The sequence below is a fragment of the Rhinopithecus roxellana genome, chromosome 10 (genome assembly GCF_007565055.1).
Source record: "Rhinopithecus roxellana isolate Shanxi Qingling chromosome 10, ASM756505v1, whole genome shotgun sequence".
Lineage (NCBI taxonomy): Eukaryota > Metazoa > Chordata > Mammalia > Primates > Cercopithecidae > Rhinopithecus > Rhinopithecus roxellana.
In genome coordinates, this window is record NC_044558.1 from 5423310 (window position 1) to 5447143 (window position 23834).

General features: G+C 39.0%; 2 protein-coding genes across 9 annotated transcripts in view; both read left to right on the forward strand.

Moving 5' to 3' along the window:
• PARP11 (poly(ADP-ribose) polymerase family member 11) overlaps positions 1-22449 on the forward strand; it is a 58810-nt gene extending 36361 nt beyond the window's left edge. For 3 of the 8 annotated variants that reach the window (XM_010359140.2, XM_030938601.1, XM_030938602.1), the window contains 6 exons: positions 260-380; positions 3046-3121; positions 6774-6846; positions 6927-7057; positions 14743-14894; positions 16798-20408. In XM_010359140.2, coding sequence (XP_010357442.1) covers positions 260-380; positions 3046-3121; positions 6774-6846; positions 6927-7057; positions 14743-14894; positions 16798-17114 — 870 coding nt within the window. In that variant the 3' untranslated portion in view covers positions 17115-20408. Of the gene's footprint in view, positions 1-259; positions 381-3045; positions 3122-6773; positions 6847-6926; positions 7058-14742; positions 14895-16797; positions 20409-21336; positions 22143-22181 lie in introns of those variants that run through there. The other 5 variants (XM_010359142.2, XM_010359141.2, XR_004059526.1 and 2 more) reach the window with 4 other exon arrangements.
• A 127-nt stretch (positions 22450-22576) lies between these two features.
• Positions 22577-23834, forward strand: part of CRACR2A (calcium release activated channel regulator 2A) — a 190042-nt gene continuing 188784 nt past the window's right edge. The window contains exon 1 of the mRNA XM_030938599.1: positions 22577-23122. The gene's annotated coding sequence lies outside the window, so the exon portion shown is untranslated. The remainder of the gene's footprint in view (positions 23123-23834) is intronic.

Sequence of the window (23834 nt, forward strand, 5' to 3'; positions counted from 1 at the left end):
TGGAAAAATAACTATATTTCTATATATATCTAGTTATTGAAGGGGACTGTAACCAGTTGTTTCTTCACTGGAGATCCTTAAACCATTTTCAATATGCTGGCTTAGTTGTGAGTCTCCCTGTGTGTTGGGAACTAGAACAGGTGATTAGTAAGTTTCCCTTGTCCCTCCATTCCCTGTCTCTATGACCACAGTACCACCTCTGTGGCCAAGTCATTAATGTGAACAGCTGGTAAATGAAACTTTCTGGTTTGTCTTAAAGCCGGATACCAACAGTCAGTGTTCAGTTAGCAGTGAAGATATCGAAAAAAGCTTCAAAACAAACCCTTGTGGCTCCATTTCTTTTACTACTTCCAAATTCAGCTACAAGATAGACTTTGCAGGTATGTTTTTTTCCCTAATAGTTGTGTGTTTTTAGTATATTGATATGGTAAAATCCACAGCTCTGAAGGTCAGGATTAGTTGATATATTTGCCAACAGTGAAGTATATCCTTTTTGTTATATACAAAAATACCTCTATAAAAATTCAAGTTTTAAAATCTTGAGCAACATTACCTTTTATAAAAGGTGTGTTTATATGGTTGTGTATATTAATGTATGTAAAGATTGTCATATATACTAAGTGCATTTCATACTTCTAAGGAACACAAAACACTATATCAGTTGTTTTATTCATCATCCCATCAGTCTTTTGAAATAGGTAAGAACATTTTTACTTTTTTTTTTGAGACGTCTCGCTGTGTCACTCATGCTGGTATGTAGTGGCACGATCTCAGCTCATTGCAACCTCCGCCTCCCGGGTTCAAGCAAGTCTCTGCCTCAGCCTCCTGAGTAGGTGGGATTACAGACACCTGACCCCACATCCGGCTAACTTTTTTGTGTTTTTAGTAGAGACAGTGTTTCATCATGTTGACCAGGCTGGTCTTGAACTCCTGACCTCCTGATCCACCCGCCTCACCTCCCAAAGTGCTGGGATTACAGGCGTGAGCCACCTTGCTTGGCCAGAACTTTTTTACTTTAAGGATCAAACAGATGTCAAGTGAGAAAGTCATAGGTAGTTGGCAGTAGTTTTAAGAACAAGTATTAGCTGAATGACCTTTCTCTTGATGTCTTTGTCAGAAAACGATTTCTTTAATGGACATTGCCTTCTGTCATTTTCGTATTTATTTGGCTCTTTCACAGATGAGCCAGATAATCTGGAAATCAGTCCCACTTTGGATTTCATCTGTGATATATGGGCATGTTTTGGGGTGTCCCATGAAAAACCTGATGAACTGAGCTCCTCAAGTTTCAAGCAGTTAGTTTCAGCTATTTATTGCTTAGAGGCAAACATGACGTGGATGGGAGGCTTTCTTAATAAAAGAACATTTTGTTTGCTCCACAGCTTAGTCCTTTAGCTGCTCTCTCGCAATTCCTGTGAGTAGTGTCTTTATGACAGTGTTTGTAGCGCACTGTGGCTGGGTAGGGTGGGGAAACATTAGGAAATCCCCTGGGATGAGCCACGGCCCAGAAACAGTGAAGGGGATTTGTCCAGTAAGTGATTGATGGAACCAAATATGTAATAATTATTATCCCACCAAAGTTGTTTTTCTTGTTTTTGTTTTTGTTTTTTTTTTTTTTTTAATTATCAAGAATTAAAAACCATGAGATCCTTACTCGTGGCAAGCCATAATTTTTTAATGCCATTAGGCAAATCAGCAGGATTTAAGAGGCCCTGACATTTGTCCCTCTGCCGCAGTCTAGGCAGAAGGTGTCTGGTAGGCGTTTTTCGTCATGTGTACAGGTATTTTTGAGGGAGAACTGAGACCGAATGATATGCACAGACAACAGACCTCAAGTAGAGCATGAAATGTATCAAAGCATTTGGTAGATAATTCAGCAAGCCACATGTTTCTGAAAGAATATTTTTTAGTATACTACACTTTTTGGAAACTTGCTGTCAGAAAATAGAGTTTATTAAAAATAACATTATTAAGGAACAGGAGTTACATATACTAATAACTTGAGTTCCCCAACCCTCTATGTAATGATCCTGTTTCAAAGGCGTGGGTATTAGTATTTCACATGTACTCTTTGCAGATTTCAGCTCCAACCATTCTGCCCCTAGCCAACTCAGGTTTTCTCTATAAAAACGGTAAAAAGTAAACTCAAAATGAGATGGTCCAAGAAGGTGGCATCACAGGTCTTGCTCCACATGCTGAGATGATCCTGCTTGTTCCCTGAACAGTGGTAAATCCAGTATGTGTAGAGTCTAGGAGAACACAGAAAGGACAGAACACACTTTATACTAGCCTTGGTCTGGGTGGGTAATCCTAATCATTCTGAAATGGAATGATGTCAATTAGATGAGGTAAACTGGCTAGAATCTTACATTAAGAATCACCACTTAACTTTGAGGAATGAAGAAATGGACCTGGTAAATATTGCCATGACTGAGGCATGGATGAAAGAAGAAAAGGATACCTTTAAGTAATTAGTCTCGTATCACTAGAATCTTTTTATGTAAGTTTGTACTGGGTCTAGCCAGGTTTTCTATTTTTTAGGTTTAGTTATATAATTGAGGAGAAATCAGGAAATGTAGAAATTTTTGAAATTCTGTAAGTTGTACAAGTTTTATAATCATTTCCAAAATTTTTGGAGAGATAGAAGTACATTTTTCTACTTAATAAACCAACCACATTTAATACTGTAATTTCTCTCTTTCTAGTACTCTTAGCTTTCCTGAGTTTAGAACTCTCCTAGTTTAGTGTCTGTTTAACCTAAATGTGGTACAGAAGGGGAATAGACGGTGCATACTGAGCAGTGGATGAAATTAGCATCTTTATGTGTGAGCTTAGATCAAGCAATGAAGCTGTGCTTCCTTGAATAGCACCTTCACAACATGATCCATAGCGGTATGCTAAAGTACCCATAATATACTATGCTGGCCAGCTCCTCCCAAAGCTCCTTGATTCTTGATCATCGTGTAGCGTGGCTGTTGATCTTCATGACACTTTATGCTACAGTGTGTTTTTATGACTTATCTAATATCTTGTCTTTGTGTACAGAAATGAAGCAAATGAATCTCACCACTGGAAAGCAGCGCTTAATAAAAAGAGCCCCCTTTTCTATCAGTGCTTTCAGGTATGGTAAAGAGAATAGGGGTGGAAAGAGTGGGGTTTTTTTTTCTTACTATTGGACAGAAAAACAAATAGACTGAAAATATTTTGGTAGGCCATTTGATAATATTGATCTTTTAATCCAATTTTGGGCCAGGCGCAGTGGCTCGTGCCTGCAATCCCAGCACTTTGGGAGGCCAAGGTGGGTGGATCACGAGGTCAGGAGATCGAGACCATCCTGGCTAACATGGTGAAACCCCGTCTCTACTAAAAATATGAAAACATTAGCCAGGCGAGGTGGCGGGCGCCTGTAATCCCAGCTACTCCAGAGGCTGAGGCAGGAGAATGGTGTGAACACAGGAGGTGGAGCTTGCAGTGAGCCAAAATCACACCACAGCACTCCAGCCTGGGCGACAGAGCAAGACTCCATCTCAAAAAAAAAAAAAATTAATTAAAATAAATAAATAAATAAATAAATAAATAAATAAATATCAAATCTCTCATTTGTTGACAAAATAGCAACATTATTATTTACTCCAAGTGCTTCCTTTCATGTTATCCTTTTCCTTTCTTCTTGTGTATTTACATTTTTTAATTCTTTATAACAGTTTACATGGTAGTTACAAAATGCCGTGTGGTCTTTGCTCTGAACTCATAAAATAACTCACTGAGGTAAGTTTAAATTGTTAACTTGGAAATATTCTCTCAGAGACATACAATTATTGGGGCTGTAAGAACCAGGTAATTGTTCACTTTGTTTCCACCTCCATTGATCTCCATTGGTCAACTCCTAGAAGTAATTTCAAATTTGTAGCGACTAAGGGAGACCTAAGGAAGGTGGTAGAACAGTGGACAACAGTATTGCTTTCTCTTCCCTGGAACTTGGTTACAAATTTTCTTTTTTGCTTGCTCTGGCCATAAGAAGTCTGAAAAAGGAGTTATAAATGTCAGAAGACAATAAATATTTATTATTCATGTGAATGGACTTGAAGGAAGAAAATCTTAAAGCATGTCTCCTGTTTTCTAAAATGACTCTTCAAGCAAGTATTGAAATTCTTTTTGTTCAAATAATTTAAAATGAAACTGAAAAAAAAGGTAGCGTGTTAATTAAAAGAAATATTTTAAGTTTCTATCAGTTTGTTTCTCGACTTTTGTTTTTATTTTATCATTTACTTTGGTTTTATTTTAGCATCATGATTTAAAAGTTATTCCAAGTACTTATGTAAGAAATGCTCTTGTACTTCTGTGGAAAATAGAGAATAGTATTTCCTTACTAGCTGCGTCATATCCACATTTTTTAGTATGAATAATATAATAAAAGAGTTACTTATCTTCAGAAAGTATTTAATCTGGGAGAAAAATGAAAAATGAGACATAATAATGGAAGATGTTATTGTAATTGTACATTGTATCTGCTATGCTTTGGTGGAGGCAAGAAGCACTGTGATGGGATCAAACACTTTGTTCTGTCACAGACTGTACAAACCATAGAACAAAGACAGGACAAGGAGAGAATTAAGCAGAATAGAGGACAATAAGCAAGATAATAATAAAAGGAGAGGACTGTTTAGGTAAGATACAGTAGGGTGTTGAAGGTCAGTAGGTGCTGATACAGAAATATTTATTTACTGTGGGAATACATTGAGCATTTATTACATGCAAGGTTAAGTAATACATGCTTCCTATTGGCAAGGAGTTATTTAAGGCTGTTGACTACATGAAAACTAAAAACATTCTTTTGGTCATAGCTAAAAGATACTTTAGGCCAAGTATGTTTTAGGCATTTTTTTCTCACAAAAAATTGGTAAAATATTTTTGTTCATTCTTGTAGTTGAAGAGGTATTCTCCATATTATATGAAGTACTTTAGAACTCTCTAAATAGGAGATCAACATGGGCAAATAATTTGAACAGTTCATACAACCTCACTCATAATAAGAGAAAAACAATACCAGACTGATTTTACTATCAAATTGACTAAAATTCAAAAGTTTGATCTCACACCTTTTTGGAGTGGTTGCGGGAAAGTAGGCAATTTCTATATTTCTGGTGAGAATGTCAGTAGGTATGTTCAAAGACAGCATTTGGTTGGTATCTGTTAAAATTATGAAAAAATATATTCTTTGACCTCGAAATTCTATTTCAAATACGTTATTTTACAGATAGACAAGTGGACACGTAACATGACAGATGAACAAATGTGTTCCTGCAGCATTTTTTTTTTTTTTTTTGAGACGGAGTCTCACTCTGTTGCCCAGGCTAGAGTGCAGTGGTGCCATCTCGGCTCACTGCAACCTCCACCTCCCAGGTTCAAGTGATTCTCCTGTCTCAGCCTCCCAAGTAGCTGAAATTACAGCCTCACACCACCATGCCCAGCTACTTTTTTGTATTTTAGTAGAGACGGGGTTTCACTGTGTTGTCCAGTCTGCTCTTGAACCCCTAAGCTCAGATAATCCATCTGCCTCGGCCTCCCAAAGTGTTGGGATTACAGGCGTGAGCCACTGCGCCCGACCAGCATTCTTAATACAGTAGCAAAAAGTTGGAGACAAGCTAAATATTATTATGGTATATCCGTATGGTGGAATTCTGTGCATCTGTACAATAGAATGCATTCATTCATTCATCTAGTACTTATTGAGTGTGTACTATGTACCAGGCTCTGTTGTAAGCACTAGGAATAATGATACTCTCTATGTACTGTTACAGAAAGATCTCTAAGAATCTGTGAAGTAAAAAACAAAAACACAGGTGCAATAAATGTATGCTTTATGCTACCATCTGTGTGGGCAAAGAGCTTGGCTTATATTAACCTAAAGAAGCTCTGGAAGAATACCCAAGAGACTAAAATAATAATTACCAGGAGATGGGGCAAAAAGTGAGACTTGGACATAGCAGGGACTGGAGTGGGAGGAAAACTTCTCACTGTATATTTCTTTATACATATTAATTTTTAAACCACATATTTGATTTTTTTCATTAAAATAAGTTTGAAAAAAGTAAACTAAAGATCAGTTTGAAATTTATTAATTTCTTTAGTAACCTCCAATCACTGGAGGCGATTGGTGTGTCATTTTCAGCCTTTTACTGTTAAATCCCTCAACATCACTGTGTTTTTCTGTGTTCACATCCGGTGGCTTGAACATGTTTGATAGTTTTTAAGATTTGCTGACTGACTGTGCTAATAACCGTTAAAGTTAGTGGGCTGTTGGAGAGAATAGTGGGCAATTAACAGAGAAAGGTTTAGGTTTGAGTTAGATCTTGGAGAACATTGAATGAATGGTTGAGGAGTTTTGATTTTATTCAATAGGCAATATAAGCATGAGTTTCAGCCTTTTGTTTTCATCAGGAGCTTGATTTTATTTTTAATTTCTTTGCCTAAAATCTTCACATTTTAAAGAAATTTTGGAAATTTCAAAAAAAGGCAACTAAGCAACTGTTTTTGAAATTTTTATGATATATAGGGTTGTATATTTTCCATCGAAAGTTCACTGTTCAACATCTAAAAAGTAGCACACATAGACATTCAATAGTTTTTAAATAAAGAAACCAAAGGCTATATTTAATTGCTTTTGTCACAATACCCTGAAAATGAAAATTAAGCTTTGAAGAAAAGGCTAAATTCTTGACAGTAATTATAATCAGCTTCTGATATTTTGTTTTGTCTTTTGCTGTTTCAAGTTACATCTGTGAAAACGAGGCCATCCCTATGCCACCACACTGGGAGAACGTGAACACTCAAGTACCATATCAGGTAAGAGCAGAATTGACTGAATATACCATGAAAGAAATCGGAAAGGACCGCAATAAATCTATACAAATTTATTTTTCCAGCTTATTCCTCTGCACAATCAAACACATGAATATAATGAAGTTGCTAATCTCTTTGGGAAAACGATGGATCGCAACCGAATTAAAAGAATTCAGAGAATTCAAAACCTAGATTTGTGGGAATTCTTTTGCAGGTAAGATGATTTCTAATCTGAACCTTCTCCTTACCGCTAAGTCTTTTATGGTTAAAACATAAATATTGAATTGTGTTAATTTTCAGTGGTGTAGACATGCTGTTTTTCTCTTGCCATGTTTTGACCTGGTCTCAGGGCTCTTCTTCAGCATTCTCAGGGAGTGAAAGAGTTGGTCTGTAAACTTGGCTTGTAACATTGCAATGTGAGAAGCTCCTTCCTTTCAAGGTTTAGAACTATGCATCTTGGCTGAAATCAGCATTACAGAGGAGTGTCGGAGCTGTTTAGCTTTGTTGATACGACTTCCTTGGCTCAGCCTTTTATTAGAAGTCTCTGCAAACACTGTTTTGTTTTGTTTTTAACAGTCATACTATCTTGCCAGTAATCTTTTGCCTGTTTTATTTTAAAGAACACTTTAAAACATATCTTCACATTTCTTGCTTAGCCTAAAGTTTACTTTGTAGATTTAAAATCTCAATTCCTTACTAGATTTCAGCTGGAAATGACCCATTGGGTGACTCAATGTTCACTTAACCGAAAATAAAGTCCATTACAGAAAACTTAAAGCTGTTAAAGGTATTATCCAAATTAGCCTCTTCTGCCGTATTTTTTATGACATGTAAAAAATTAAAATAAGTGGTTCTCTGAAATATTTTCAGTTAACGTTTGTAGATGAGATTTGATTTCTAATGATTTTAAGTATATAAGCTGACTTTTAACTTTTTATTCAGAGAAATTGCAAAAAAACACAAAAATAGAATCTAATATAATGAACTTCATGTATCATCCTGATTCAACATCTATCAAGATTTACCACACATAAATTGTCTCCTTTTTTGTTATTATTGTTGTTGCTAAAGTATTTGAAAGCAAATCCCAGACCATAACTCATTTCATTTCTATATACCTGAGAATTAGGCTGATTTTGTTTGATAATGATACATGGAATTCTTTCTTGGTTCTGACTGACTAGTTAATATGGCCTGCGTACATTTCTGGTTTTATTCTCATAATAGTTTATGGTAAATAAGGGGCTTTCAGCTTGTGTTCTTTATAGTCTCGGGTCTATTGGCCAAACCAGCTTTTACTTCTAACAATAACTGAGGTTAACTGGGTTTAGAAAGTTTAATTTAGTTCTTGTTAGATGATTCTTTTATAGAGGAAGACAGAAGCCTCTGCCTCCTTTGACTTCATTCTCTCAGTGAATAAAGTAAGTTTTTCTAAAATAGTCTGATGAAAATTTAATTCATTATTCTTCCTCAGCCCTCTGAATTGGAGATCAAATTGGTCTCCTTCATAACTTGAGTCCCCAATTAAATCATAGTGGTAAAAATGTACCAGTAATTCCCCAGAACATTTTGTACTAAGAATTTCACTGGAAACAGTTTTACTCTGGTGATGCCCTTCATGGTTTTATGTAATGTCAGCCTATAGAAATCTGTGATGGTAAGTGAACCTGCCACCTGCCATGACAGTACAAAATACTGAGTCTCATTATAATGGCAGCCTGTCATTTTGACATCATCCTGAAGAACTAAAATAACTTGGTCTGTCTCACTGTCACGTAACCTATGACTCACCATATAGGTAGTCAGGCCCACATGAGTACTTCCGGCAATAGTTTTCACATTGCCTAGGCCTCTCCTACTTCCCCCACTTCTTCTAACAAAAATGTCTTAGTACCTACTTTATGACAAGCACTGTTCTGGGCACTTGGGATAAAACGGTACAGAGAACCATAGCTTGGAGAGCCAGACCATTGTAACACAGAAATGTGGGGGTCAGCTCAGGGCCTCATGGCAGCACAAAGGGAGGGGATCCATCCATCTTTGCCAATGAAAGTAGGGAGTGTGGAGTGGAGTGGGGAGAATTAGGGAGCCCCAGACACCAGTTGATAGGAGAAGGGCATCTCGGGCATCGGGGCAGTAAGAGCCAAAGTCTGGATGTAAGAGGGAGCACAGAAAATTGAAACAGCTTCAGATTGAACAGAAATTAGGTAGAATGGTATCAGGAGGCAGAGCATGCAGGAGTTTGTAGTAGCACCACTGGGGTGGTGGTTGTGTGATCATCTTTAGTGGCCTTAGTTGAGTTGGATCGAACCAGAGTGGAAGTCAGAGAGTTAGCAGGGGATAGACCATGTGGGGCCTTATAAGCTAAGCTAAGAGGTTTGGATTTTTTCCTGGGACAGTAGAATGCCATTGTAGAACTTTAAGCAAGAGAGTGGTGCATCTGATTTGCAGTTTAGAAAAATAATTAGGCTTTGCAGTGGAGAAGGGGTTTAAAGCAGTGGTTCTCAACTGGGAGTGATTTTACCTGCGGGGGGACATTTGGTAATGACTGGCGTCATTTTTGATTGTTAATGTGGCAGGGTGGGGGTGCTTCTGGCATCTACTGGATAGAAGCCAGGATGCTAAACATCCTACAATGCATGACACAACAAAGAAGAAGCCTTCCACAACAAAGAAGTGTCAAACACAAAACTCAGTACTTTAAAGGGATCACAGTTTGAAGCAGAGAGACCGATTTAGAAAATTGTTTCAGTAATTAGACTGAGACACGTTGGGTTGCCTGACCCAAAGTGGTATCTGCTGTGATGGAGCAAAGAAGACAGTTTTGAGGTATTAAGGTTATAGAATGATAGGGCTTGGTGCCTCACTTACTGTTTGCGATGGGGTGGTAAGGGAGATGAGAAGGATCACTCCCAAGTGTTTGGCTTGTTTGTTTTACTTGACTAAGGGAGTCTCAGTAGGAACATCTTTAGCGATGATGGAAAGGGAGTAGTAGTTGATGTATAGCAGTTGACATATGGGTCAGGAGTTCAGAAGAGTGGTGTAGACTAGAGACAGAGGTTTTGGAGTCGTTAGAAAATGTGGGGTAATAGAAGCTATAGGAATGAAGAAGATGACTAGGGAGCATATGTACATTAAGAAAAGAAGAGGGCCAAGGGTCCAAGTCTGGAAGGGATGAACAGAGGAAGAGAAAACCCAAGGAGGGAACCAACAACCACAGAAAGTGGGAGAAAACCAATAGACGATGTAGTCACAGAAGCTGGAGGGAGAATGTGGTTTACTCAAGCAGGTGCCATCTGTGCGATTACATACTGAAAAGATGTTAAACAGGATAAATTTGAAAAGTTCCTTTGCATTTTTCAATAAGAAGGCCATTGGTAACCTAGAGGAAAGCAATGTTGGTAGACATCATATTGTGTATACAGCAAATGTTGACAACTTTTTCAAGAAGTTTGGCAGTGAGGAGGGTGAGAGATGTGAGAAGACAGATAATGTGGGGTTATTGTTATGTTTTTAAAATTTAATCATGGGAGAGAACTGAACATTGTAATCAGAAAGGACCGATGGAGAAGGAAAATTTTAAAGACTCTTAGAGAAAGAGTGGAAGGGCAGTTGATGGATTCCAGCTCCTGAAGAAGTGTGATGAGATGAAATTCTGAGAACATGTGTCAGAAAGGAGATAGAGAAGCATGGTCCAGTTATGTTTACAGATAAGTCGAGGTAGGGGATGAAAAGAGGAGTTAGGTTAAGGAGTTCCTTCCTGATACCTTCCATTTCTTTTGTGATGGAAGAAGGGAGGTCACCTACAGAGAATAAAGTGTTCGGGAGGTGTTGATAAGAGGAAAAGGAAAGGGGAAAGAGGAGATTTGAAATGGCCACTGTGGATAATGGGGTAGAACGAGCTATCTTGGGAACCATAGGATTTCTGTCAGCATTGAGGGCTTAGCTAAAGTATGTGAATTTATGGGGCAACCCATGTTGTGTAATATACTTCAGAGTACAAATGGAAGGGCAGATAGTGGAGATGGTTGGATTGATCCACAGCTGGAAAGCATAAGGCAGCAAGGACATAAGAGCATCTTATTAATAATGTGAATTTAGATCAGAGATTCTCGAACCTAGTTGCAAGTCAGAATCGCCAGTGGAATTTGCTAGCTAGTAGAGACATCTGTCACCCGCCGCAGATCTACTGCATCAGAACCTCTGGGTTCTGACGCTTTCACCTTGAAACAATTCTGTAAGTGGTTCTGATGTTCAGCAGGATGAAATGTGTTCTAAATCTAGGTAGACTTACTTTAATCCAGAGCATGGACGTATTCTTGCTGCAGTGCAGAGCATGTGGCATACACACTTTAGCCACTCTGGCACTCTAGTCCCTAAGAGGTGGACCATTTCGAGACATTTTGAGAAGTGGGTGTGACAGTACTTTCAGTAAGTTCAGGAATGATTGTGGATCTGGGCAAAGGTGGGCAGGGGTGTGAAGAACTTAGTGTAGTTCTGTGACTTTCCTTGCAGATGTAACTAAAGTTCATGAGGCCCTGGAATTCGACTTTAGCCCTTCTGGGACACCAAGGTCATAGTCTGTGAATGTCCACATTTCACGGCTGCCTTAGTAGGGGAGTAGTGGGCACTAGAACAGACTGTGCCGTGGGGATACAAAGCTTTAACCACCACGCCCCTGCTCTGTGCCTTCAACTGGTGTATACACACCATCTAATCTAGGAAGTAAGCATTGTTTTCCATCCCTGCCTATACCCATACTCCATACCCTTTAACTCACAGTTTATTTATAATATCTAAGAGAAACTCCAGCGAATTTTCAAACCGAGATTCACTCGAATTTGTGCCTGAAAAGTAGTGATAAATGAATTTTTTTCTTTTTGACACAGAGTCTTGCTCTGTCGCCCAGGCTGGAGTGAAGTGGCGGGATCTCAGCTCACTGCAAGCTCCGCCTCCCGGGTTTACGCCATTCTCCTGCCTCAGCCTCCCGAGTAGCTGGGACTACAGGTGCCCGCCACCTCGCCCGGCTAACTTTTTTGTATTTTTAGTAGAGACGGGGTTTCACCGTGTTAGCCAGGACGGTCTTGATCTTTTGACTTCGTGATCTGCCTGCCTTGGCCTCCCAAAGTGCTGGGATTACAGGCATGAGCCGCCGTGCCTGGCCTTTTTTTTGAGATGGAGTCTTGCTCTGTTCCCCAGGCTGCAGTGCAGTGGGGCAATCTTGGCTCATTACAACCTGCGCCTCCCGTATTCAAGTGATTCTCCTGCCTCAGCCTCCGAGTAGGGGGGATTACAGGTGTGTACCACCAGACCCAGCTAATTTTTGTATTTTTTAGTAGAGACAGAATTTCCTGAGAGTGGATTCTAGTCATTACAGATCATGAAGCACAACAGTGAGAAGTTTGACATTGCAGACCATGAAGCCTGGCATTGTGTATGACACTAATGTTTCTTTGAGAAACCCAGCATGGATTCACTAACGCCTGACTAATAGGATTACCATAGTGGTAGATGGATAGGCCCCTTAGACAGTCTAGCTTGGTTTCTCACTTTATAGTTGTTGAGAAAGTGTCTTTTCATGAAGACAAGATGGAGAAATATGTGCTGGTTGGTATTTCAAAGAGAAAAACTAGTAGCCAAAGTCTTATGCAGAGGAGTAACTCGAATGGCATGCATGCTCTCTTCTTGGGTCCTTCAAAATTTTTATCGGAAACTTGGGTGAAAATGTAGAGGGCTTGCTTATCACACTTGTGAAAGATTCAAAACTAGAAGGGGTGGCTTATTTGTTGAGTGAGTAAATCAGCAGTCAGAAAGACCTTGGAAGGTTGAAACAGTGGGTAAAAACAAGTATTATCTTTTTTTTAATTAAAAAAAAATTTTCCATTGTTTTTATAAAGGGAACAAATGCACATTGTTTAAAAAAAGTGAGAACATAAAGTTCTAAAAAAGGAAGTTGCTATAATTCTTAGTGAAAGCACGCTGACTTTTTGTAAAGTAAACATTTGCTAAATGCACAACCTTCTAAGGTTATGCTTAATGGTCTGAAAAGACTATCACAAATAGATCAAAGCGTATACATTTAAATTTTGATACATACTGCCAAATGACTCTTGAGAAAGACCATATGCATTTTCATTTCTGTCTCCATTTAAATGCAAGTATCCATTCCCGAACATACTCATCAAGCTGCATATCATTTATAGAACTCAGTCTGTGATACGGATATTTTACTGTTATTTAATTTTTACTTTTTAAATTGCTATATCAAGTAAAACTTAACTGAAATAAATCTATTGCATTCAGTTTATAAATCAGTTGTACAAATTTAGCAAGCTAAGAGAGGTCTGGTTTGAAAAAGTCTGGGAGTTTGAACTGACTACACACTCGATCATGGTGATTACGGTGCAGTTCACTGCCCTGGTACCAAAATGCATTCAGTGGTGTTGGTGCAGTCAGTGCTGTCTGATGATATTTGGACTGTTTCTATTTCATACCAACATTTATAAACTAGAAAGTATGTAGCAGATTCTTGTTAACTAAAGACTGTTGGGATAAAGAAAGACCTAGAAGCTGTGCTGTGTCAGGAGTAGTTGAAGGAATGGTGTATATTTAACCGAGAAAAGAAAGCCTAGGTAGGTGTTCATAGTTATTTTTGGATATTTGCAATGTTGTTTTGTGTCAGAGTGATTTGAATTGTTAGTGTTCTTAAGAGAATAATAAAGACCAATCAGTAGAAATAACGGAAGGCAGATGTTGGTTTGGCGTTGGGATGGATGTACTTTCCAGCTGTTGCAACTGATCACAAATAGATGGTGCTGTTTTGCAAAGTGAGCAGTTGATGCTGTTGAGTACTTGACACTGGATGGATTGAAGCAGGCGTGAAATAGCTATCAGAAGTCGGGGGAGGGGATTCTTTTTAATTTTTAAAATATGATTTTTAGTTTCAAGAATGAAAATGCAGCAAATAGTTTACAGAGTCCCATGTGTCTGCCTATCAGATTTAACATGTTGATGCTTGTCACATTTCCTGCCTCTTCACACAGATACAGGTGAAGTGTTTACCCCATCCCTGCCTACTCTCCTTCTTTCCCCCTGAGATTGGTTGGTGCCTTATTGTTTGTATTTTGTATTTTTACTCCCTGTGTGTGTATACCTACATAATACACGGTGTTATTTTGAGTTCTCTCTTTTTGCAAGATTCTTTTTACATGAAATATTATTTTTCAAGATTGACTATGTTAATGCACATAAACCTACTTCATCACTTTTAACTTTTATATATAAATACATGACTATTCATTTCTCTCTGAAATAATTTTAGGCTGTTTTCAGTTTTTGTTTTCTGTTACAATCAGTCCTACATTAAATACGCTTTTATGTGTTAGGATAGATTTATCCTTGGGAAGAGGATTAAACTGGATGGCTTAACGTCCCTCCCAACCCTGTGGTGCAAAATTTAGTCAACTGAACCAACATTTTCTAGTTTCTGAGGATAAAAACCATATGACATGGTCCCTGCTCAAGGAATTCACTGTCTAAAGCCTCTGCGAACGTTGTGTTACTTGTTTGTTGTCTCAGTTTTAGGCATCTATAAAGCTTAGCTGGTTTAGACAATCAATTACCTTTACGAAGTTGGGGCATAGCATGGGATAACTGTAATTTTTGGCATAATTTTCAACCTTAAGTTTCAGTGTTAACTAATAATTTTTGATGAGATGATTTATGTGTCCAAGAACGTTTGAAATTATTTCTTTTCTAGACTTGCTTTGTCCACTTATTATTTATATTAAAGTATTTTCTGTTTTACCCTTTCTGTTGAAACTTGCTCATTAAGATGAACAAATGCTACTTATGGTATATTTCTGTGTGCTTTTGTGTCTGTGTATATTGTGTTTTTAGGAAAAAGGCTCAGCTCAAGAAAAAAAGAGGTGTGCCTCAGATTAATGAACAAATGCTATTTCATGGTACCAGCAGTGAATTTGTAGAAGCAATCTGCATTCATAACTTTGATTGGAGAATAAATGGTATACATGGTGCTGTCTTTGGAAAAGGTAATTATCAGAACTCCAGGTCCAGTGTGAGTCCTAGGAGAGAGTTTCCTCTTTTTAGAGGCATAGAAATATAAATACAAACTGCTTTATGGCAAATATATAGAGAATGAGAAAACAAATGGGTTATAACTGCATTGTGTACCAGAATAGGTACTAGTGTTTTTGTTTTGTTTGGTTTTTAAGAAAATGATAGGTAAGAATATTAGTGAGCAATAAGGAATAGTGGGGGAAAACTTCACGTTATTTATAATGTTGTGAAAATCCAGGTTTTTCAATTTATGTCTGGTACTCAAGCAAATTAAGGAGAGAGGTGAGGGGAAAGGAACGGGATGTACATTTCATTGTCTGGTCCTTACTTTGTACCTTACCTCCAGCAAGAGAACTGACTACTATTTAGGATCAGGATATGCTACATTTTGAAAATGTAAATTAATTTTAAAAATAACTACTAAAGGCCGGGCGCGGTGGCTCAAGCCTGTAATCCCAGCACTTTGGGAGGCCGAGACGGGCGGATCACGAGGTCAGGAGATCGAGACCATCCTGGCTAACACGGTGAAATCCCGTCTCTACTAAAAAATACAAAAAACTAGCCGGGCGAGGTGGCAGGCGCCTGTAGTCCCAGCTACTCGGGAGGCTGAGGCAGGAGAATGGCGTAAACCCGGGAGGCGGAGCTTGCAGTGAGCTGAGATCCAGCCACTGTACTCCAGCCTGGGCGACAGAGCGAGACTCCGCCTCAAAAAAAAAAAAAAAAAACAAAAAAAAAAACTACTAAAAAGGCCATTCCACTTATTTAACTGTAAGGCGGTCAGAAGGTGTTACATAAATCCCGTCAGTGTTAGGTAAATATGAGACTTTGCAATTCACTTCCACTTTTTTTTTAGAGTAAGAATGCCCTTAATGATGTCTATCTCTTGTGTCTGCCATTTCAGAAGAGTTGGCTGCTTTGTTGAGTTCTCATGTGCAGGCAGTGAGCCAGTAAAATCATTTTTGTTTTGGAATGCTCAGATATGAATGGCATTCTACTCTCTCAGAAATCTTTTCATGGGTATGGGGTTCTATTGTTTCCAGAAATATTACTGAATTGTTATCCCGCATCATAGAAATATGGTTTCTTGGGGTTTAAAAGAATCCCTGTAGGCCATCAGTTTCTACTGTGCTCTCCAGAGCTTTGCTGGAGCAGGGTGAGGAAGTGGTGGAAGGAAACAGAAACAGGAAGGAGGGCCAAGCAGTAAAACTCAGGGCCGGGCGCGGTGGCTCACGCCTGTAATCCCAGCACTTGGGGAGGCTGAGGCAGGTGGATCACCTGAGGTCGAGAGTTCAAGATTAGCCTGGCCAACATGGTGAAACCCTGTCTCTACTAAAAAAACATAAAAATTAGTTGGGCGTGGTGGCACGCGCCTGTAATCCCAGCTACTCAGGAGGCTGAGGGAGGGGAATCACTTACTTGAACCTGGGAGGCGGAGGTTGCAGTGAGCTGAGATCACGGCACTGCTCTCCAGCTTGGGAGACAGAGCAAGACTCCATCTCAAAAAAACAGAACAAAACTCAGGTCCAGCCACACTTTTAATCATTGAACCAGTTTTATCAGTTTTATTAATTGGTTTCTTTGTAAGATTTATTTTAAAAACAGAAGTCTGGTAGCTATATTTTGGTGGGGGCAGGGGATGGTGTTGGTGGTGAGGGCTGGTATGTACCAGCAAATCTATTCCTATGGTAGTCTATACCACAGCTGTCCATAACAGATGGATTTCTGTTCTTCTCTTAAAGATCTGCGAATGAAGAAATTCCACATCTACTTTTATTATACAATTCTATGCATCTATTCTCCTGACAAAATGTTTTTGCTTGTTTTTAATATATTCTTTGGAGTAATCTTGGCTTTTCTTGGTCCTCTTTGTTTAAGGAACCTATTTTGCTAGAGATGCTGCTTATTCCAGTCGTTTCTGCAAAGATGACATAAAGCATGGAAACACATTCCAAATTCATGGTGTCAGCTTGCAACAGCGGCATCTGTTTAGAACATATAAATCTATGTTTCTTGCTCGAGTGCTAATTGGAGATTACATAAACGGAGACTCCAAATACATGCGACCTCCTTCCAAAGACGGGAGCTATGTGAATTTATATGACAGCTGTGTGGATGATACCTGGAACCCAAAGATCTTTGTGGTTTTTGATGCCAACCAAATCTATCCTGAGTACTTGATAGACTTTCATTGATTTCACTTCCAAATCTCAGTGGTCAAGGAAGCTTTATTCTTTTTTGCAGGAAGATTTGCTCTTCAGTCATCTAGCCACTAAATGTTAATTATCTGATACTTTTGAAACAGATATGAAAAACAAGTGGCCTCCATATAAAAAGACATACTGACTTTAAGGTTGGTTTTTGTTGTTTTGTTTTTGCCTGTTCCTTGTAGTCTTGTTTGTTAAAAATTGATATCATTGATGTTTTAATACGTAGGGGTGAAAGATACCATTCAAAATGGAATCAGCTGAGTCTCAACTAATGTGGTCATTGAGATCTTTAAGGTTTACATGTGTGTTATCAGGATAAATGATTTTAGTTTAAATGGACTTATTCGTATAAATGTTGAAAAAAATATACAGACATAAATGTGTCCCTTTAGAGGAACTGATCTTTTGTAAATCGAATTCGGGTAGTAGTATCATCCACCAATCCATTTGTTACTTTGTTCGTCTTCTGAAGGGGGGATTTGAAACTCTGAAACAGTCTGAGCACCTTGAGAGAAATCAGAAACAAGGCAATTATTTGCAGTGCTGTCAAACAAGTCAGGAGGAGAAAATCAAGGTAGAGTGTCCTGCTTTCCGGTTGCCTTAGGATAGCAGGCTGCAGCCTCAGACTTGCTCCTGTCATTCTCCTCTGTCTCCTACATCTGAATTGATCATTGCTGCAAAATATCATTAGCCTACACTTCATCCATCAGGGTTCTTGGATTCTTACACCACGACTTGCTGTGCAAGGTGTTTATTGCATCTTCAAAGTGAAACTCTAAATTATTATTCAAACGTTTATTTTCCTTTTGTTTTCCAAAGAGTCTGTACAGTGATCACTTCTAAGATTTATTTTTTACCTTCCCCTCTGCAGCACACACAGCTATTCAACAATGATTTCTAAAATTAATATTTCAAATTTGTATCTCTCCATTTTGAAACATTATAGAAAGCATGGGATGCTTGAGGCGAATCTGGTTTCTCCTTTGAAGTAGCTATCGACAGCCTACTCTCTTGAAAAGTTAGATATGATTCTTAATCATGTGTAGTGGACATTTGTTTACCTGTTGCATCTGTTTTGCTGTTCCATTGTAAGGAAGATGAGAAGTGTTGGGACAGCTTCCTTCCCCGAAAGGTATTCTAGCAGAGGCGAGACAGCAGTTTGGCAGGCATGTTGTATAGGAGTTAAGTACCGGATGGGGAATTGCTCATGTGATGGTTAAGAGTCTCTCACATTGATTTTCTTTCTTTTCTCCTCTTCTCTCCTCTTCCTCTCCTCTTCCTCTCCTCTTCCTCTTCTTTTCCTCTTCTCTTCTCCTTTTCTCTTCTTTTCCCCTTCTCTTCCCCTTCTCTTCCTCTTCTCTTCCTCTTCTCTTTCTCTTTTCTCTTCTACTTTTCTCTTCTCCTTTTCTCTTCTTTTCCCCTTCTCTTCCTCTCTCCTGTCCTCTGTTTCCCTCCCTTCTTCCCTTTCTTCCCTTTCTTCCCTCCCTCCCTCCTTCCTTCTTCTTTTTTTTTTTCTTTCTTTTTTTTTTTTTTGGTAGAGTCTTGCTCTGTTGCCCAGGCTGCAGTGCAGTGGTGCAATCTCAGCTCACTGCAACCCCCACCTCCCGAGTTCAAGCAGTTCTCCTGCCTCAGCTTCCTCAGTTACTGGTACTACAGGTGCATACCACCATGCCCAGCTAATTTTTGTATTTTTAGTAGAGACGGGGTTTTGTCATGTTGGCCAGGCTGATCTCGAACTCCTGACCTCAGGTGATCCGCCTGCCTCAGCCTCCCAAAGTGCTGAGATTACAGGCATGAGCCACTGTGCCCGGCCTGATTCTCTATGATTCTACCTTTAAAAAGACAGCACATGTACCAAGCCTTTTTCAGAAAGCTTTTCTCTTAACTCTTTCTAATACTGAATTTTCTCTCTATTATCCTTACCCACTTCTGGCTAACAGTTAGTGAACACAATTTAACTTCTTAAAAAAATCCCGGTGTCTTATGCTTATATTGCTCACTTAAATCATTTGTATTACAAAGGCGTCTACAAATAATAAAAGTAAAGAGTGTAGACAGGTTAGGGATCGTAATTCTTCAAGCGCCATCCATTCCAGATTTCCATGATAGCCCAGCACGTGTGTAGTTGTGCAGTGGGAGGTAAGTAGTACCTAGAACATTGCATGTACAATACTTAGAAACAAAGTGGCAGCAGAGATTTCCTGACTCAGGTGTGCAGCCCAACTGCTGGTTTAGATGAAGTGCTGAGAATATTTAGAAAAAGCACTTTAAAAAGCATCTAGAGATTATCATGAAAATAATTGGAGGCAGAGTCACTAGGCTGCCTTGTGAGAGGCAGCACACCATGGCTGTAAACCTGTTCACAAAAAACAATGTTAGAGACATTAGGAATTCAGGTTTTGAAAATCTTTTTTTCTATTTATTTGTTGTTTACATACCAAAAAACCACATTAAAATAGTCCTCCCTTTAACATGGCTATCTTTTTTCAAGTTTAATACACATACCTCTCTCAGCACTTAAATGGAATAACTGTTGCAGCATTTGGGAGTTGTTTTTCTTTTAGACATTTGCAGATCTTATCTCAAGGTGACTAGGGGCCCAGAGTTAAGTGTTTGTTAGGCAGTCTCTGCGAACTTTGACCTCACCTAGTTGGCTTATATGAAATATGTAGAATGCGCTGCAGTAGCCATTGTAAGAAAGTACTGTACTGGTTTTTTGGGGCTTGTTGTTGTTGTTTGGTCTGAGAATGTACTGCCAACCCCTCTTTTATAAGAGAGAACTGATTTTGATACATATTTTAAAATATGATAGTATAGAGTTAATGGATGTTAAAACTTTATTTCTTTGTTTTGGTAAGTAGATTAAATTGAGAATCATATGATCAGTACATTTGAGAATTATATGACCAGTATATAATAATACTGGACATAACCATTTGCCATCTTTTCCTGTTATCATCACATAGAGTGGGTGGGAAGAATGAATAGAAATCACTCTAAAATAATGATAAATGGTTTTTAAAACTCTATATTGAATACATTCCAGCTGAAAATGACTTTTCTTTTTCACTTTGGTGATATCAGCCTCAGGGTAAAAAAAAATGTATTTATAAAAAACAGTTTCATAAATCTTTTAGTTATAAACAGGAAAGTTTTATATTAGTGTGTCATTTCATTTCTAGACTGTTGATGGTGATGATGATAAAGAATTTGGAGCCAGTTTTGATATATGAATGTATTGCTTTTACATGTGATGATTAAAGCTCTCCATTAGCAGTTCTTGGTTGTCTGTGTATATCATATATTTGTTTCTGTAATATATGTATCTCATCTCCACTTTGTATTATTTAAACCTAAGTTTTCAGCTCAATCTTAGTGGACCCAAGGAGTTTGTTGCCTGTAACTCATATGTACCCCACTTGCAGATGGGGGAAGTCTCTTGTTTGAAGCATCATGAGCAATAGCTAATCAAACGGGAATCATTAGAAATAGCTGATCTATGGGGAAAATCGTTTACTGTGTGCTATTATAAAAAAAAAAAAAAATTCCCCAAACAGCCCAAGAGTTGGCACCTGCAGCATTTTTCATTCTTGGTGTGCTCCGCTGGCTCAGAGGAGCAGCTCTGTAGGGTGTGTCTACTTTCACCCAGGGAGTATCCTTCCTACAGTCCATCTAACCTCCAGCCACGCGCACTGTGTCTACCATCATTCCTGTTGAAGCGAGTTAAACATTCTATTGAACCTTTGGCAAGCAAGGATGGCATCAAAGGCTATCCTCATGTTCAAACTGAGAGAAACGAGGGGCAGAATGATTGACTCATTGTGATAAAAATTCAGTTGAGCTTTGATTGTTGATCTAGAAGTGCTACATCCTTACAAATTCTGTTCTGTAGACATTTGAGTGTTTTGTGATTATCTCCCAAATTGCTAGGAATAACATGAGAAACAACCTTACGGTGATCCTACTTGTGTAGCCTCCAGATTTTCCACTCTGCTTAAGGATGATTTGTTTATTTTCAAATATTTTCTTTTGCTTAAAACAAAGAGACAATTTCTAGATGAAATTATACACTCTGTACTTGTAAAAGAGATAAAAGGTAATGAAAAGTAGCAAGGAAAGGAAAAACAAAACCCTCGTCAAGAATTAGTTTTGGTTAGAAACTTTAACAAAGTGATTTTAGTTATTTTTATCCCTTTGCACTCTGCAGGAAGAGTTCTGGTGATACGAGATAGTCTGCCACACTTTCTTATGAATCATTTCATGATGTTACTTGGGGCAACACAGATGGAAGAAATGAACGTTTCAAAGAACTATGAAATACATAATTATTTGCAGGCTGCTTGATTAGTGTGAGTAATATATGCAGGGAGAGGTGAGCCCTAAATATCCAAGAGAGATGTTGGAAGTTGATCTTTTATCCTTCACTTTTTAGCAGTGGTAGTTTACTTCTCATGTTTTCAGAAACTCTAGGATGGAAGGTGGTTTGGGAACTCATGTTTCTTTCCTCCTGTCTCCTTCCTATATTGAGCTCTGCTTGATCCATCCCAGGTAAAAGGATGTCTCAGTTATTTCTAAACCCAAACAATAAATTCCTCGTAAATGATCCGAGTCTCCTGCTGTAAAATTATGTAATCCATTTTCTCAGCTTTAATTGCTTGGCTTTCGTTTCTCAGCACTACAGGCCAAGAACCTGGCTATTAGAATTCTCTCACTGTGTGGCTGTGTATCTAAGAATTTAGCACTGTCTTACTTATTTTTAAGTGGCTTTTCATAAGATTGGAACATAGGTTTTATGCCAAAGACATTTGTGTTTTCTGCAGCTTCTTAGCATTGCTGGGCCCTCTACCAAGAGGTTATACGGTAAGCTGATTCTGACTCTGTGGCTTATGCTGACTTCGTGATTGTAAACCAGCTTAAGGAGAGTCACCATCCAGAATTTAATTAAATCATCTTTGCAATATTGATTATACGTCCAGACTGCACTTGTGTTTTCCTGTTCCTTTTTAAAAATACCTTTTCCTGAAGGGCTCATTACGCTTTAATGTCTCCTAGATAACATGTGGAAGCTGTAGGCATTATAAGCCCGCATTTGATGAACAGTCTCAGAGAATCAGCGTGCAAGCTCATTTCCTCCACTTTATTCCTTAAGAAGAAGATCAAGCCTCAACTTGGGAGCCAGCTGATCTGAATTTTATTCCTGGCTTTGCTGTTTGATTCAGTGTGACCTTGGATAACTCACCAGAGAGGGAAGGTTCACTTTTCAGAAGGTGAAGTTTATGAAAGACCAATCAGACTCTCGCTGAAAAAAAAAAAGACCTGATGGAGCACAGCTAGATTTCTCTAGGCAACATCTGACCTGACTGAAGATGATTTTTGAGTTTGGGTCAGGAAAATACAGTAGCAGGGATCATGATGCCTTGAGAAGAAGCAAGGGCTTGCAGTAGGAAGGAAAAAGAATGAACCTGGTTGTCCTTGAAACTCTGCCACGAATTATTCATTTCCCCACTCCCCTTCTAGTTCACAACTCTGAATTCTTGTGGCGTGCCAGGGACTGAACAAGTCAGTCATGGCCTCTGCTCTCATGGGACTTAAAGTCTAGCAGGGAAGATGGAATGAACTGTAATGACAAGAATGATGACGTTTCCTGAAGGGGAAGTTCAGGCCACTGTGAGGCTCTGACAGAGGGATTTCACCTGTCCTCGGGAATTATGGAAGGCTTTCCTGGGGACTGACATTTGAATGTGAAGATAGCAAGATAAGTAGATGTTAATTAAGGGAAGGAGGATTTTATATCCCCCAGCCACACCCATCTGTGCCATATCAGGCTTTGGAGAGATGAGAAAAACCAGGTATGGGTAGAAGCAACGTTGGAACGTGGTTTTTATCACTGAAACAGAGATGGCAGAATCAAAGCCATTTAAATTGTGTTGCCCCAAACCCCTGCACCTGGTCCTGGAACCAGCCTTACGGGAACCAGGACCCAGCAGTAAGAGGTATGTGGAGAAGGGATTGTGAAGATTTTATACAGTTTAAGGGAAGCAAGAAGCTTGTTGGGTAAAGGAGTTCCTTCTTGGCCCCCATGCCTTTGCGTATGCCTTTCTGCCTCACCTAGAACACACACTCGTATTCCTCCCTCTTGAAAACTCTATTTGAAGCATGGGCTCTGGAGTCAGATGTCCAGGGTGATTCCTGGCGCCAGCATTTACCAGCTGTTTCACTTGAGCAGGTTGCTTAAGCTCTCTGTGCTGCTGTTTCCTCATCTATAAAATGGTGATGATAATAGTGTCTACCGTAGAAGGCTGTTGTGAGAACTGGATGAAGTAATGCTTGTAAAGTGTTTGGGATGATGCCCGGCACATAGTCGACCTCAGTAAGTGCTGGAGGGTGTTAATACGTAAGGCCTCTCCTCTTTCAAGAGGTCTTCTATGCCTAATACAACCCTCACAGGCTAGGGTTCATACAGTATTTATAGTGTACTTGGAGGTAGGGACATAACTTTTTTTTCTTAGCATTTACTTGGTCAGTGCCCTTTGGCCAAAGACCACCAGGAGCAACCCTGTAAGTTAAACAAATTAGGTTCATTACTTATGGCAGCCAGAGAGCACACACCTGCTGAGGAACTATGGGGTGTCCCGGTAGGAGGGTGCAAGAAAGAACTTTTTGTAGGATTTGGGCTTTGGGGAGTTGGGGGAGGGTCTGAGGAGT